Source organism: Nycticebus coucang, chromosome 8 (genome assembly GCF_027406575.1).
Source record: "Nycticebus coucang isolate mNycCou1 chromosome 8, mNycCou1.pri, whole genome shotgun sequence".
Classification (NCBI taxonomy): domain Eukaryota; kingdom Metazoa; phylum Chordata; class Mammalia; order Primates; family Lorisidae; genus Nycticebus; species Nycticebus coucang.
In genome coordinates, this window is record NC_069787.1 from 133,052,907 (window position 1) to 133,066,056 (window position 13,150).

The window sequence follows — 13,150 nt, forward strand, 5'->3', positions numbered from 1 at the left end:
AGGAAACCAGTACATCAAGGAGGTCTCTGCCATGCCATGCTCCCTGTAGCACTATTTACCACGGCCAAAACATGGCACCAACCTGAGTGTCCATCAATGAATGGATGGATAAAGAAAAGCTGGGATGTATGTGTGATGGAATTTTTCGTTCAGCTATAAAAATGATAAAATCCTGTCATTTGCAGTAATGTGAACACAACTGGTTATCATGTTAAGTGAAATAATTCGGGCACAAATATCACATTTTTACTCATCTATGGGGGCTAAAAAAAATAAATAAATAATGGATCTCAGAAGACAGAGTAGACTAGTGTTTACCAGAAGCTGGGAACGGTCGAAGAGCTGGGGCATGAAGAGAAGTTGATTAATGGGTACAAAATACAGTTAGGAAACAGGACTAAGACCTAGTGTTCAACAGCACAGGATGGGGGCTACCATTATCAATCATCTATTGTATATTTCACAATAGCTAGAAGAGGAGAATTTAAATGTTCCCAGCATAACGAAATGATAAACGTTTGAAGTGATGGATCTCCCGACCACCTCGACTTGATCCTCACATATAATATGGATGCATCAGAGCATTCCACCTGCCCTGAAGATATGTCCGCCTGGTGTGAATCAGTAAGACAATCATGCTTCCTCGGGCCCTGCTCCTCTCCCGCCTGTGTACACACAGTTCTCTCCACAGGGAAGAGGGGAGAGAGCGAAGGGGAAGGAGGCCTGTGGGGGTCACCTCCCTTTGTGGGGAGGACCTGAGATGGAGGAGGCTTTCCAAGGCCCAGTCTGCAGTTGCCTCAGAGGGCAGCCCCCAGGCCTCACACTCACCAGCTCTGAGCCTCTACCAGCTCCGAGCCTCCTGTAGCTCTCAGCACCTGGGAAGAGGCTGGGCAGCTGTTGGGCAGCAGTTTCCAGATTACACAAAGAAGGCACCTGGCCGCACTCGGTGTTGGCTTACTGTAAGCTAAGGTATCATTTGTAATAATTGTGGCTATTTTTCTAAGAAAGGGAAAAGTCTTACTTACCTCTGCGCGGCAAGCTCAGAAAGGAACAGAGAGTGATTAAACACGCTGACCTAGTGAACAGCCCTGAGTGGTAAAACAGCATTCTGATCACCAAACATCCGCCTTGAAGGTGAATGTGCAAAAGCCAGCATGCTAACTGACAGAAAAAGAATGGAGGCAGGGCCTTGATCACAGAAAATGAGACTTCTCTCTGCTCTGGGACACTCAACCTGACTGGAGCACGCGTTGGGAAGTTGCTGATCTGGTGCTCGCCTGCTGTCCTGTTAGGGGACGTGGGCCTGAGTGTCCTGTGTCTGCTGCTGACAAAGCAAAGAACCCACACAGGCACCCACAGTGAACTCTCCCCACCTTTCACCTTTCTGTGGTGTATAAGTCGCTATTAACTTTATAAGAGAAAACTTCAATATGTACACAGTATTTAGTGAAATCACTCCATTTTTTTCTTTTGGAGGTTGTGATATATGGGGAAGCTTCAAAAAAAAATAATATATATATAAATATAATAAAGCCACATTCCCTGTCCCAGGAGACCCGGCACCTGCATGTGGGCATGCCCGTCCAGGGAGTCGGCTTCCTCTCTTTGCTCCCGGGGTTCTTTCCACTCCCGGTCCTGTTCCTCCGGGGAAAGTTCATGTTCCTCCTCCAGGCGCTCGGCCCGCCCAGCCTGCTGCATCTGCTCCTCTTCCAGGGCCCGTCTGTGCTCCTCTCCCACCTGCCGCTCGGGCTCTCTGCCTGCGGCTGCCTGCTGGTTCAGCGCGGCTGGAGCCTGCAGCGCCACCTCCTTGTAGGTGGGAGCCTGAGGATTCAAGTCTTCTGGCCTTCCAGGAATTGCTTCACGCTTCTGCCACACGTCACTATTTCGAGACACCTAGGCCAAGCACATCACTGGAAATGACATTTTTCTATTTCAAAAGTAGAGCTGTAATTTCTTCATTACCATGTTGATGGGGCTACAACATAAACAACAATCTAGAAATTACAAATATGGTTTCAACAGAGTCACTTAATTTCCCCTCACTATGTAATCTCATCTATGAGATTACACATTACAAATATGGTTTCAACAGAGTCACTTAATTTCCCCTCACTATGTAATCTCATCTATGAGATTACACATTACAAATATGGTTTCAATAGAGTCACTTAATTTCCCCTCACTATGTAATCTCATCTATGAAACAGAGGTAATACTAGCAAAACTTCATCTCAGAAAAAATACGTTTAAATAACCGGGAAAATAAAGCCTACAAGTAACCATATCTCAGAAGTAAATCCTTCCCTCTAAAGCAAACTGACTTCTGTTTTTCCCCATAGAATAATTAAAAAAAAACTTCAGATAAAATGTGTTACATAATATTTCTGCAAATGTAAATTTCAGTTTCAGTAAGTATTTGAATAAAGGATAATATCAAATTCAGGAGGAGTGGGTTTATTTCGTATTAGTTCGATTTGCTAATTTAAAAAAACAGAATACCATTACTAATGAACATATGTTAGTGAAAAGTAGTGCCCATTGAACAAGACACAATAAAATATTCTTGATGTATTAAAGTAGAATTTCTTCATAACCCACAGGGACTCTTTTATAAATATTATATTGTCGATACAGAAAACTCTGAACCAAAAAAAGAAATGTCTTTTTATATTAATAGAATATTCCACCTTTAAAATCGGTTGATTCGAATAGTTTTCCCGGTAAGTTTCAGATACGTCCAAAAAAAGTGCATTACTCAGAAAGCAGGGGAAAGGAGATGACATAATATTGATAGAAAAATTTATCACCCTTTTCCCTTTCTTATCTTTTTTTTTTTTTTTTTTAAATCAGGAAAGAATACCTATTTGGGTCAGACAGCTCTGTCATAATTCAAACAAATGTGAAATCCTATTTTTTAATTAACCCACATATAATTATCAAACATGAAGAAATGGACTAGGTAGATAATAAAGCTGGGGAGAAAAATCCTTTCTCTGACATCTGAGGACAGCTTCTGTAGATGTACATGTTACATCTACAATGTGCTCCCCGACTGTACATTTGACACATGCTGCCTGGGCTTTATAGGAAATACTTCTCTGAAGAGTCCTAAGTGCCTTTAAAACACATGTCATTTATCTTGACAATATCCCTGTGAGCAAGGTTAGGGCAGATAACTGCTACCTCCAGCTCACAGATGGGAAAACCGAAGATCTCCATCACTGGTGGATGAATCCAGTAAACCAGGAGTCCAACAAGGGTAGAGAATAGAACCAACTGCAGGGCAGTGATGTGGTCGTGCTTTCTGTGAACATCAGATCCAGAGCGCATGAGGCCTCGGAGCAGAGTGAAGATGCTTTTATGTGACGTCTACTCACATTAACTTAATTATCCCCATAAGATGGTACCTTGGGGTAAAGTATTGGCAGACGTTGTTGTTAAAAACAACTTTGTAAGAACTAATATGAGTGACGCTACTTTTGATGTTCCACTTATGAGATATCCCTAAGCCAGGCTTAATTTTTGTGAAGAATAAAAATGGAACAAAGTGTGTGTTGAGGCCAGCACACCTGCCCCTGGTGGTGTTTGCAAAAGTCCTTTTAACACAGATTTTGGTGTGTGCTGTGTGAACCTTGCACATGCTCCAAGTTCGAATACACACGGTCATGATTGGCGTTTATATTTGAGTGGGCTGTCACACTCCATCCTTCTCACCCTACCTGCCAGTCTCCTGCAAAAGAAAACCAGCCATGAAAAAACTCAGGCACTGTAGCTCCTTCAAGATGGATAAACCCACATGACAAAGATGGCGCCAGTATTTTCCAGAAAACACTGCAAGAGCAGTTCTCAAAGTGTGCCTGCCGACCAGACCCCAGAATCGTTAGAAATGCACATTCTAGGGCCCCGCTCCATATTAACAAAATCAGAAACTCTGGGGTTGAGGCCCAGCAATCTGCATTTTCACAAGCCCTACTGGGGATTCTGATATATGCTAAACAAAACTTCCAGAACCACTGCTCTGCAGAGGAATTGGCACTACCCAGAGCACATCCTAGGGCTGCAGGCAGAGAAGCGTCCTAACCACAGGTGCAACAGCCTCTTACCTCCCGAGGCTCTCCAGTGGGCCCCTGCCTTGCTGTGTTGTGACCTGGTGGAGAATGTGCTGCCTGGGTCAGATTTTGCTGGGCTGGTTCATCGGGTTTTCGAAAGCTTGGAATCCTGTTCAGAGTCTCTCTCAGCTGTTTATATTCTGCGACCTGTGTCTGTATATAAATTGCGCAATTGGAGGGGGGAAGAGAGCATTCATAGCTGGATATCTGGGCTCACTGAAGACTAGACTAAACATACTGTGCCTGAGTACAAGCCGGGGAAGTGTGCGGACTGCGCCCATGCATTACCACCCGGACGTGGACAGCTGGACCGTTTTTGAGCACATGCAAATTAGAATCAGAGTTAAAGAGAACAGAAAAAAAATCTAAGACAGGTGTTAGTTTCTCATGCCACATTAAGAAAACCATAACTTTTGTATGTAACTTTTTAACTCTGTAGTATAAATATCATTAAAAGATGACAGCTATTATATCTATTAAAATACATACAAATGCAAGTGCAGATACCTTTACTAATATGATCTGAATAACATTTTTCAGTGGAAATGAATCATAAGTTTAAAATACACACACATACACATACATACAGATATATTTTATATGTATATAAAAATTACTTAGGCTGCCCTATGCCTCCACCTAATTCGTGTTCAAGAAAAGTCCCTTACTTTTTGCCAGAATGCTTCCTACACTGCACTCTGGTTTTTGGAAAGCAGTGGCATAGGTGTGATATGAAGCTGGATGTCTATTCCTTAATTCAGAAGGCCCTTTCCTCCTGAAGTGAGAAGGGTCCTGATGCGTGTTGGAGACTAGAATCTCCTCAGACAGGTGCATCATGTGTACATGGTGGGATGTGTGGATATGTGGGTGTCTATGCGGCATTTTTAATGCAGGAGCTAGAAAGGCAGAAATAACCCAAATTACTTTAATAAAATCCATAGGAATTGTGTATACGTTGCTCATCACACACACCAAACTGTTACCTTGAAGTGTGTATAAACACATAGAAAAGAACACAGACGTCTGTTTCTTAACAAGCTTTTCAGACCGGGCTGCCTCCCTCAGGGGAGCCCCCCTGCATTCCCGCTGCTGCAGCCATGCACCATGGCACACCGCCCTTCCACCCCAGTGAAGGCTGCCTTGGTGCCTCTTTCTAGTTTATACTAAGGTGAAGAAGTCTGCTGCTAACTCTCTTCCAGGAGACACTTTCACAATTTACACCAAGATGCACCAGGTGACTGGCATCTGGTTCTTTATCTCAGGAACTTATTGTATTTGTAAGCCAGTCTTGGAGGTTGAAGAAAAAAATACCAATGTCATCCATTTGGTGACGTGGTTAATATTTTAGCCCTACATGTTCATATGAGAATGCACAAAACTCAGTTCTGCCCTTTCTCCTCTTCCCAGATACACTCTCTTTGAAGGCAGTAATGCCGTGGTTCTCAAACATTTGTGGCATTAAGGACCATGATAAAAATGTAGGGTCCGAGGTGCCCACTCTAGATATTATAACAAGTCTGGGGAAAGACCCAGGGATCCGGGATGGGGGAAAAGTCTCAGAAAACACTGCCTCAGAGTTGAGCACTGAGTTTGATGTCAGGACGACATGAACTTCAATCTTGGTTTTGGTCACCAGTTTGGGGGCAGCTATTCTACTGCCCTTTTGGCCACTGGTTTATTTATAAAAGTTACATAAATCACTAGATTGCAAGGAATCTTGAAATAAATAAAATCCTCAACTACATTTAGAATGCAGGTTGTCAAGACAGAGTCTCATTAAGGTGATTTACACGAGGAATGTTGAGGCCTGAAGCAGTGCTTACTGTGGAAAGAGATTTGGGGAAAGTTTTATGCTATTATGGACTGAATACGTGTCCTCCCAGAATTCCTATGCTGAAACCCCAAACCCCAAGGTGATGGTATCAAGGGGTGGGGCTTTTATGAGAAAACGAGACCCTGGAACTTTTTTCTTTTTTTTCTTTGCAGGTTTTGGCCAGGGCTGGGTTTGAACCCACCACCTCCGGTATATGGGGCTGGTGTCCTACTCCTTGAGCCACAGGCACCACCTTTTTTTTTTTTTTGGAGACAGAGTCTCACTATGTCATCCTCAGTAGAGTGCTGTGGTGTCACAGCTCACAGCAACCTCCAACTCTTGGGCTTAAGTGATTCTCTTGCCTCAGCCTCCCAAGGAGCTGGGACTATAGGCTCCCTCAGTAACATCCAGCTATTTTTTGTTATTGTTGTAGTAGATGTGATTGTTGTTCAGCTGGCCCAGGCTGCATTGGAACCCGCCAGCCCCTGTGTATGTGGCCAGTGCCCTAAACACAGAGCGACGGGCCCTGAGCCAGGGAACTTTCCTGACCTCTTTCTGCCGTGTGAGGCTATGAGGATAAGTCAGCAGGCTGCAGTCTACAAGAGACCCTCACCAGAATCCAGCCACAACCTTGGACTTCCCGCTGCCAAACTGTGTGAAATAAGTCTGCATCTTTTTCAAGCCACTCAGGCTATACCGTATTTTGTTGTAGCAGCCTAAACGAAGATGCATGGCTCTAATTAAGAATTGTAGCTAGTTCTGGCATTTCATAAAAAAGGCAGCGCAAACTTAGAGCACCCTCTCAAAAAAAAAAAAAAAAAAAAGATATTTAACGAAATAGGAAAATACACATAGCTCAAGTAAAAAAAAAATTTTTCTATCACAAAACCTGGTCAATAAAGCTGCCCATGTGCTTCCTTCAGAATTTGGTTTTAGTCATTAAATGAACTGTTTTATTTGTATTTCCATGAATTTTCAAATTGTTGCTTAGTCTAATTTTATGGCCATTAAAGCACAGATGATTCAAATTAGTTCATCACATTGTATGTCTGAAGAACAGTTTCATATAACCTAATATAACTTAAATAAATTTTTTTTTTTTTTTGCAGTTTTTGGCCGGGTGTAGGTTTGAACCTGCCACCTCTGGCATATGGGGCAGGTGCTCTACTCCTTTGAGCCACAGGTGCTGCCCAGCTTAACTAAAATGTTATGAAGAAGATATGGCATGAAATAATCTCCTCTAAAGTCAATTTAATTTATATATGTGTAAAAAATTACCACGCAGCAGCTGAGGTTTAGTAGGGAGACTACCTCGAAAAGAAGTCTCGAAGACACAGACATTACAGCCTCTGAGATGGGTCAGCGCCCAACACGTTATGCCTCTTAATAATTTTATAAAACAGAGTGGTGCCTGTGGCTTACGGAGTACGGTGCCGGCCCCATATATCAGAGGTGGTGGGTTCAAACCCAGCCCCGGCCAAAAACTGCAAATAATAATAATAATAATAATAATTTTATAAAACAAAAAATAACACATGGTCTTCTGATGAGCATAGATACCCAGCTTCCCTTTGCTCATTTTTTTTCATAATTCCTCTAACAAGAAGTCAGTTTAAAATACCGATTGAACTAGCCATTTCTGTTTTGCTTCTACCCAAAAGTGGCAGGACACTCAGATGAGCTCTCCAAAGGTTACATTTGTTCCCTGGTTCGTTCAGTAAACATGTACTGAGAGCCGGCTTGTGCCAGGGGCTGTTCAGGGCTTTGAATAAATGGGGCTTCTAACTCTTGTTTTTCTTTCTCTACTTTGAATAAATGGGGCTTATAACTCTTGTTTTTCTTTCTCGCTTCTTCTTTTCTGTAATTGCCAGACAACACATAAGCCTTATCCCAGAACTATGTGCAGGATGGAAGGCTGGGAGCAAGGCAGGGACAGAGGAAAAGGTGTGACAATAGTTCACCCAGTCAGCATGGTAAAATCTTACAGATCCTAGGCTAAGAGTCGACACAGATCAGAGAGCTGTAAAGGCCACACAGGTGCATTAATTTCTGCCATGTGAGCAAATGCTAGACCACTACACGTAGGCCCTGGAAGGGGCAGAGACAGTCGTATCAGCACAGAACTGGGGCGAGCACTAATCAGCAGCTGATTTAGTATTCTCTTGATTTCTGATAGCATGCATGGTCCTCAGATCAGGACAGCCCGTCCTAAGGCACTCCCTGCAGACTGCTTGTGAGAGAGACTGCATGCAGGAAGGAAATCACAGATGTTAAGCGGTTTGGAGAGGAGGACGAGGCTGCCGCCCTTCTGACCTGCGCGGCCGCGAGCGCACTCTTGTGGTCTTCCAGAGTCACTACAAGCTGCTCGTGCTCGGAGAGTAAATTCTTATGCTGTTGCTACACAAAAAAGAATGTTACAGGTTGAGTTTTAACACTCGGTGACAAGTTCTGCTCTGGCTGACAGTGACATGACCACCCAAACGTGCCTGGCTGTGTTATCTGTTGCTGCATCAGCCCTTGGAAAGTTCAAACATCATCACAGAAGACGGTGCGTGTTGCAATGCTCCCAGACCCGGGGTGTACTGACCAGACACCGCGGTCAATCACAACGAAATCAAAACCAAAAGAATGCGTCTTTCATGATTAGCTACACATTGGGAACAAAAAGCTTATTAAAATGCAGCCAACTTGCAAAAGAATCATTTTGGAACTAATGAAAATGTTTAGATTTGCAGAGTATCCCTCTATGCTAAAGATGCTAAAGTGGCAAAAGAAGTTACCAGGCACGCTCCAGTTCAGACAAAGCCCACAAGAACCATGGATCTGTAGAGCGAATCCATTAGGGAGTGACCTTATCTGCAAGGGAAGGCAATTAAACACCAGAGAGCCAGGCGCTCAGCGCCATCTCACCTTGACATCCTGGAGCTGCGTGTGCACATCCTGGTGCGCCTTCCGGAGCTGTCTGTTTTCTTCTCTCAAATTGTACACAGTTTCTATTTTAGAAAAAGAAAAATCACACATAAAGCTGCCTTGCAATCTGCAGGCTTTTGACTGTATTCTTTTCATATCTGCAGCCTCCAATGAATGTACTTTAGGATTTGCTGTGAACTCTTGACAGTATAATATTGAAATCAAATCATCCAAACTATATTGCATTGGGATGTAGCATGGATTTACCTGGACATCCCAATACAACCTGGTTCAGTAGTTTAAATATTTTTAAGGAAGCTACACACTACAGACAAAAGTTAAGGGCCTTTGAATTACTCAGGAGTCAAAAAATGAAATATGTCTGTCAATAAGCAAGCCCCTGACACTAAAATAACCGGTAGGAGCGTTCTCAGATTTGAGTCTCATCACAAATTAAAAATAAAGGTTCAGTATTTTGGTGAAATTAAAAAATGATAATTAAAAAATAAAGTCAGAAAGTACAGGACCTATTTTTCACAGCATAAATAATAGCCAGTGTCTAAAATGTATTTCATTTACAAAGGCAACTCAGGAAATAAGAGGCAGAGGAATACTCTACTTAAATCTGTTGAAAATTTCTCAATATTTTCTTCTTTCTTTTGATTGATCCAAATTCTACGTCCAATAGCTATAGGAAAGTCTTTTTTTTTTTTTTTTCCAGAGAAATAGGGTGGGACTGCATCAGTCAGAGAGAAGTTCTGAAATCCTCCAGTCCAAACCCTGCTGCTCACCAAGAACGGGCTCCCGTTATCTCCTGTATCTGGACATTGGATGTTTTGAACTGGCAGCAGTTGGGCCAAACACAACCCACAAACTCATTTATGTGTTGGCTCCTACATTATTGGGCTACACAGTGGCTTCCGCATTGAACAGCGGTCAGCATTACAAATAGAAAATCTGGAATTCGTAAGATCTGACACCACCAGGGCAATTCTCATGCAATGATATGCAAGTTGAACTGTGGCAGGTGATAACAGGATCACTTTCCCATGGAAAACACTTTTCAGAGTGGGGGAGCATTAACAATTCTGCTGGGGCAGCAGGTGCACACCTGGACTGTGTTGGACAAACTGTCTTTAAATGGCAGCCAGCCCTGCAGACAAAGCCCCACCTCTCAGGGTATACCCAGCACTGAAGGGAAGTGTCAGCATGTCTCATACTTTCTGGGAATTTCTATTCCTTTATAGTCCCTGCTGGAATCCTGGACATTGGATTCATGGTGGGGTTTGTAGAAGAGAAGATACAGACATGGTGGGGTTGGTGGGAGAAAAGATATGGACATGGTGGGGTTGGTGGGAGCGATCAGCAGCAAAGTGGGTGGGTTTTCTCATAGGGCAAAACAGGTGATTCAAGAGGACCTTACGTGCATCATTGGGTGAAAAGGACCACAGCTTAACACACACACACATACACACACTTTTCAGCCTTTCAAAGAATCTGAGATTATAAACTTAATGGCAGTACTCCCAAGCCTTTGCAGCATTTCCCCAGCTAGTTAGGTTTATGGGTCTCAATTTCATTTGTATAATGAGGTTAAACATAATACTTATCTAACAGATTGGTACCAGAATTAAATGAGAAGGTCTACGTGAGGAATTTCGCCCAGAACTGACACACAGAAAACATTTGTTAAGTGTCAGCTATATAATGTTGATAATGAAGATTAATTATGTAAGCTCTCAGGCTCCCCGTTTGCTCCCTGGGAGCTTTAAATTTGCTCCTTGGATCACATTAAACCCCCCAAAACTATTTGGACTACACCCCTTCTTTAGCCACTACTGACCTGCATGGACCATAGGGGAGTTTAATGCTGTCCCAAGCTTTTGCCAAAAATCACAATCAAAAAGATGTGCTGATGTGAAAATTGCTCGTGGAAGTGTCAAAGGCGCCATCCCACTCCACTGCTTTAGGCCTCTGGGAAATTTCTTCCAAAACTGGTACCAGAAATGTTTTCTTTCTCTTTCTCTCTCCTAAGACAAGTACGTTTCTTTCTGCCTTATGACTTACTGTCCTGTATAATACACTCTACAGCTCACTGCATAATGTCCTGGTGCCGGGAACTAGAGACGGGTTTATAAGGCTTGAAGCACCTTCGTACTCTGAGCTCACATACGTGTGTCCTGTTTCCCATGGTTCTGATTTCTTACTTCTATGCACAATTTGTTAAAATTTTATTATACATGGACCTTCCTTGTTTTGTTTTAAAAAGGGAGCAAACAGAGTAGAAGTATGAAAACCTGCCCTTTGGTGCCCATTGCTAAAATTAAAGTACTAAGTTCTGAAAGTATGCTGGGCAGAGATCAGACACCTAGAGAATGTTATTTTTCATTCCTACAGCTACTTATTATTGGTATAATTTATTTCCCCTGCTTAGTGAATGTTAAACAGCATATCCAATAAGCCAAATGTCTTATTCCTCTCCACACACAGGCGCAGCCCCTCACAGGCCAGCACCACCCGACACATCAGCCCTCTGCTTCTCTTCCCCTGGAGAATACTTTTGTGAAGACACTGGTGTCCAGTCTCCAGCCCTTTTTTGATTCTCTGTGTTGTTATGTTCAACGACCCCTCACCACCTGCCACATCAGAGTAAGCCAAGGGCCCTCACCCCTCAGCTCTTGGGCATCATCTCCTGACACCTGGCCCAACCCTATCAAGACCACCTTAACCCTCTGTACTACTGTTCCAGCGACAGCTTAATTCCTATGCACCCTTTTGTTGTAACTTGTTTTTCTTAAATACTTACAGACAAAAACCAAAGAAGTATATGCTAGTTCTAAGGACCCATCAGCAGGTGGCACCCACAGCCACATCGTCCGTAAATGCAGCATGTTATGATAAAATGAATCAGACCTCAGACCTCGTTCAGATTTCACCACTGTTTCTGCATGTGCCATAATGCTTCTTAAAAATAATTCTCTCATTTTAAACTTCTTCAGTACATATATGTTTGACTGTAGAAAGCACTGGTTGCTTCTCCAGGACTCACACAGACTCAGAGAAGTGGTACATTTTTCTCCCTATTATTACTGAAATACTTGTGGGGCTGATGTTGATGGGTAGTTAATGTACATCACTATTCTCATGGCTTTACATAAATTATTTCATCATCAAATCAACCTTACAAGGTTGATACTTTTTTGAATTATCGCAAATTTACAGAAAAACAAATGATGCCTACAGGGATTACACAACGTGTCCACGGTCAAGTAACTGTTGAAGAAGCCAAGACTGACCTGGACTCCCTGACTCTGGAGCATGAGCCCCAGACTGACCTGGACACCCTGGCTCTAGAGCATGCACCCCAGACTTACCTGGACTCCCTGGCTCTAGAGCGTGCACCCAGACTGACCTGGACTCCCTGGCTCTAGAGCATGCACCCAGATTGACTGGGATACCCTGGTTCTAGAACATGAGACCCAGACTGACCTGAACACCCTGGCTGAAGAGTGTGAGCCCCAGACTGACCGAGACACCCTGGCTGAAGAGGGTGAGCCCCAGACTGACCTGGACACCCTGGTTCTAAGGCGTGAGCCGAGACTGACCTGGACACCCTGGCTGAAGAGGGTGAGCTCCAGACTGACCTGGATTCCCTGGCGCTAGAGTGTGAGCCCCAGACTGTCCTGGACACCCTGGCTCTTCGGTTTAAGCCCGAGACCGACCTGGACACCCTGGCTCTACAGCATGAGATTTCTGCAGCTACTATTAGTGATCAGTGGGAACTCTATCTTCCCCTTTGAGCACTTTTAGAGTAATTTTTGATTGTGGGGTAAGTGAGGAACATTGATAGTAGTATTTAGTGGCTAGGGATAAGAGACACCAGAAAACTCCCAACACTCAGAAGAGAAAAACGTCTTGCCAAGACTGATGCCCCACTGAGATTCAGAAGAATGCACTGGGTGTTCTAGTCTGCTTCTCCAAACCCAAAAAAGTAAAGATGATGTGAAATGTTAAGAACAACCAAGTGTCTGGTACAAGACCACAGGATGAATGAAAATCAATCACCACACAGAACAGTCTCCTGTTCTACCGCACCCTAACGTGAGCGCTTATGTACAGACACACGGGCCATCAGACGTCCGGATACCTTTCAGCCTGGAAAGTTCCTGCTCCCTCTCCTGCTGCAGCTGCAGGTACCTCTGCTTGTGGTCACTGAAGGTCCTGCTGAAGTCCTCCCCCTGTCTGCGGTGCTCCTCCTCCAAGTCACTGTGCTGCTTCTTTAGCTCCTCGTGCTGACTCTGCAAATGAAAACTCGGGT

General features: G+C 43.6%; 1 protein-coding gene across 6 annotated transcripts in view; it reads right to left on the reverse strand.

Moving 5' to 3' along the window:
* The window catches only part of GOLIM4 (golgi integral membrane protein 4), an 89,160-nt gene that overhangs the window by 24,722 nt on the left and 51,288 nt on the right, over nucleotides 1-13,150 (reverse strand). For 4 of the 6 annotated variants that reach the window (XM_053599564.1, XM_053599563.1, XM_053599562.1 and 1 more), the window contains exons 5-9: nucleotides 12,980-13,130; nucleotides 8,833-8,915; nucleotides 8,236-8,319; nucleotides 4,104-4,262; nucleotides 1,564-1,893 (exon numbers count right to left, since the gene is read on the reverse strand). In XM_053599564.1, the coding sequence (XP_053455539.1) occupies nucleotides 1,564-1,893; nucleotides 4,104-4,262; nucleotides 8,236-8,319; nucleotides 8,833-8,915; nucleotides 12,980-13,130 (807 nt within the window). The remainder of the gene's footprint in view (nucleotides 1-1,563; nucleotides 1,894-4,103; nucleotides 4,263-8,235; nucleotides 8,320-8,832; nucleotides 8,916-12,979; nucleotides 13,131-13,150) is intronic. The other 2 variants (XM_053599566.1, XM_053599565.1) reach the window with 1 other exon arrangement.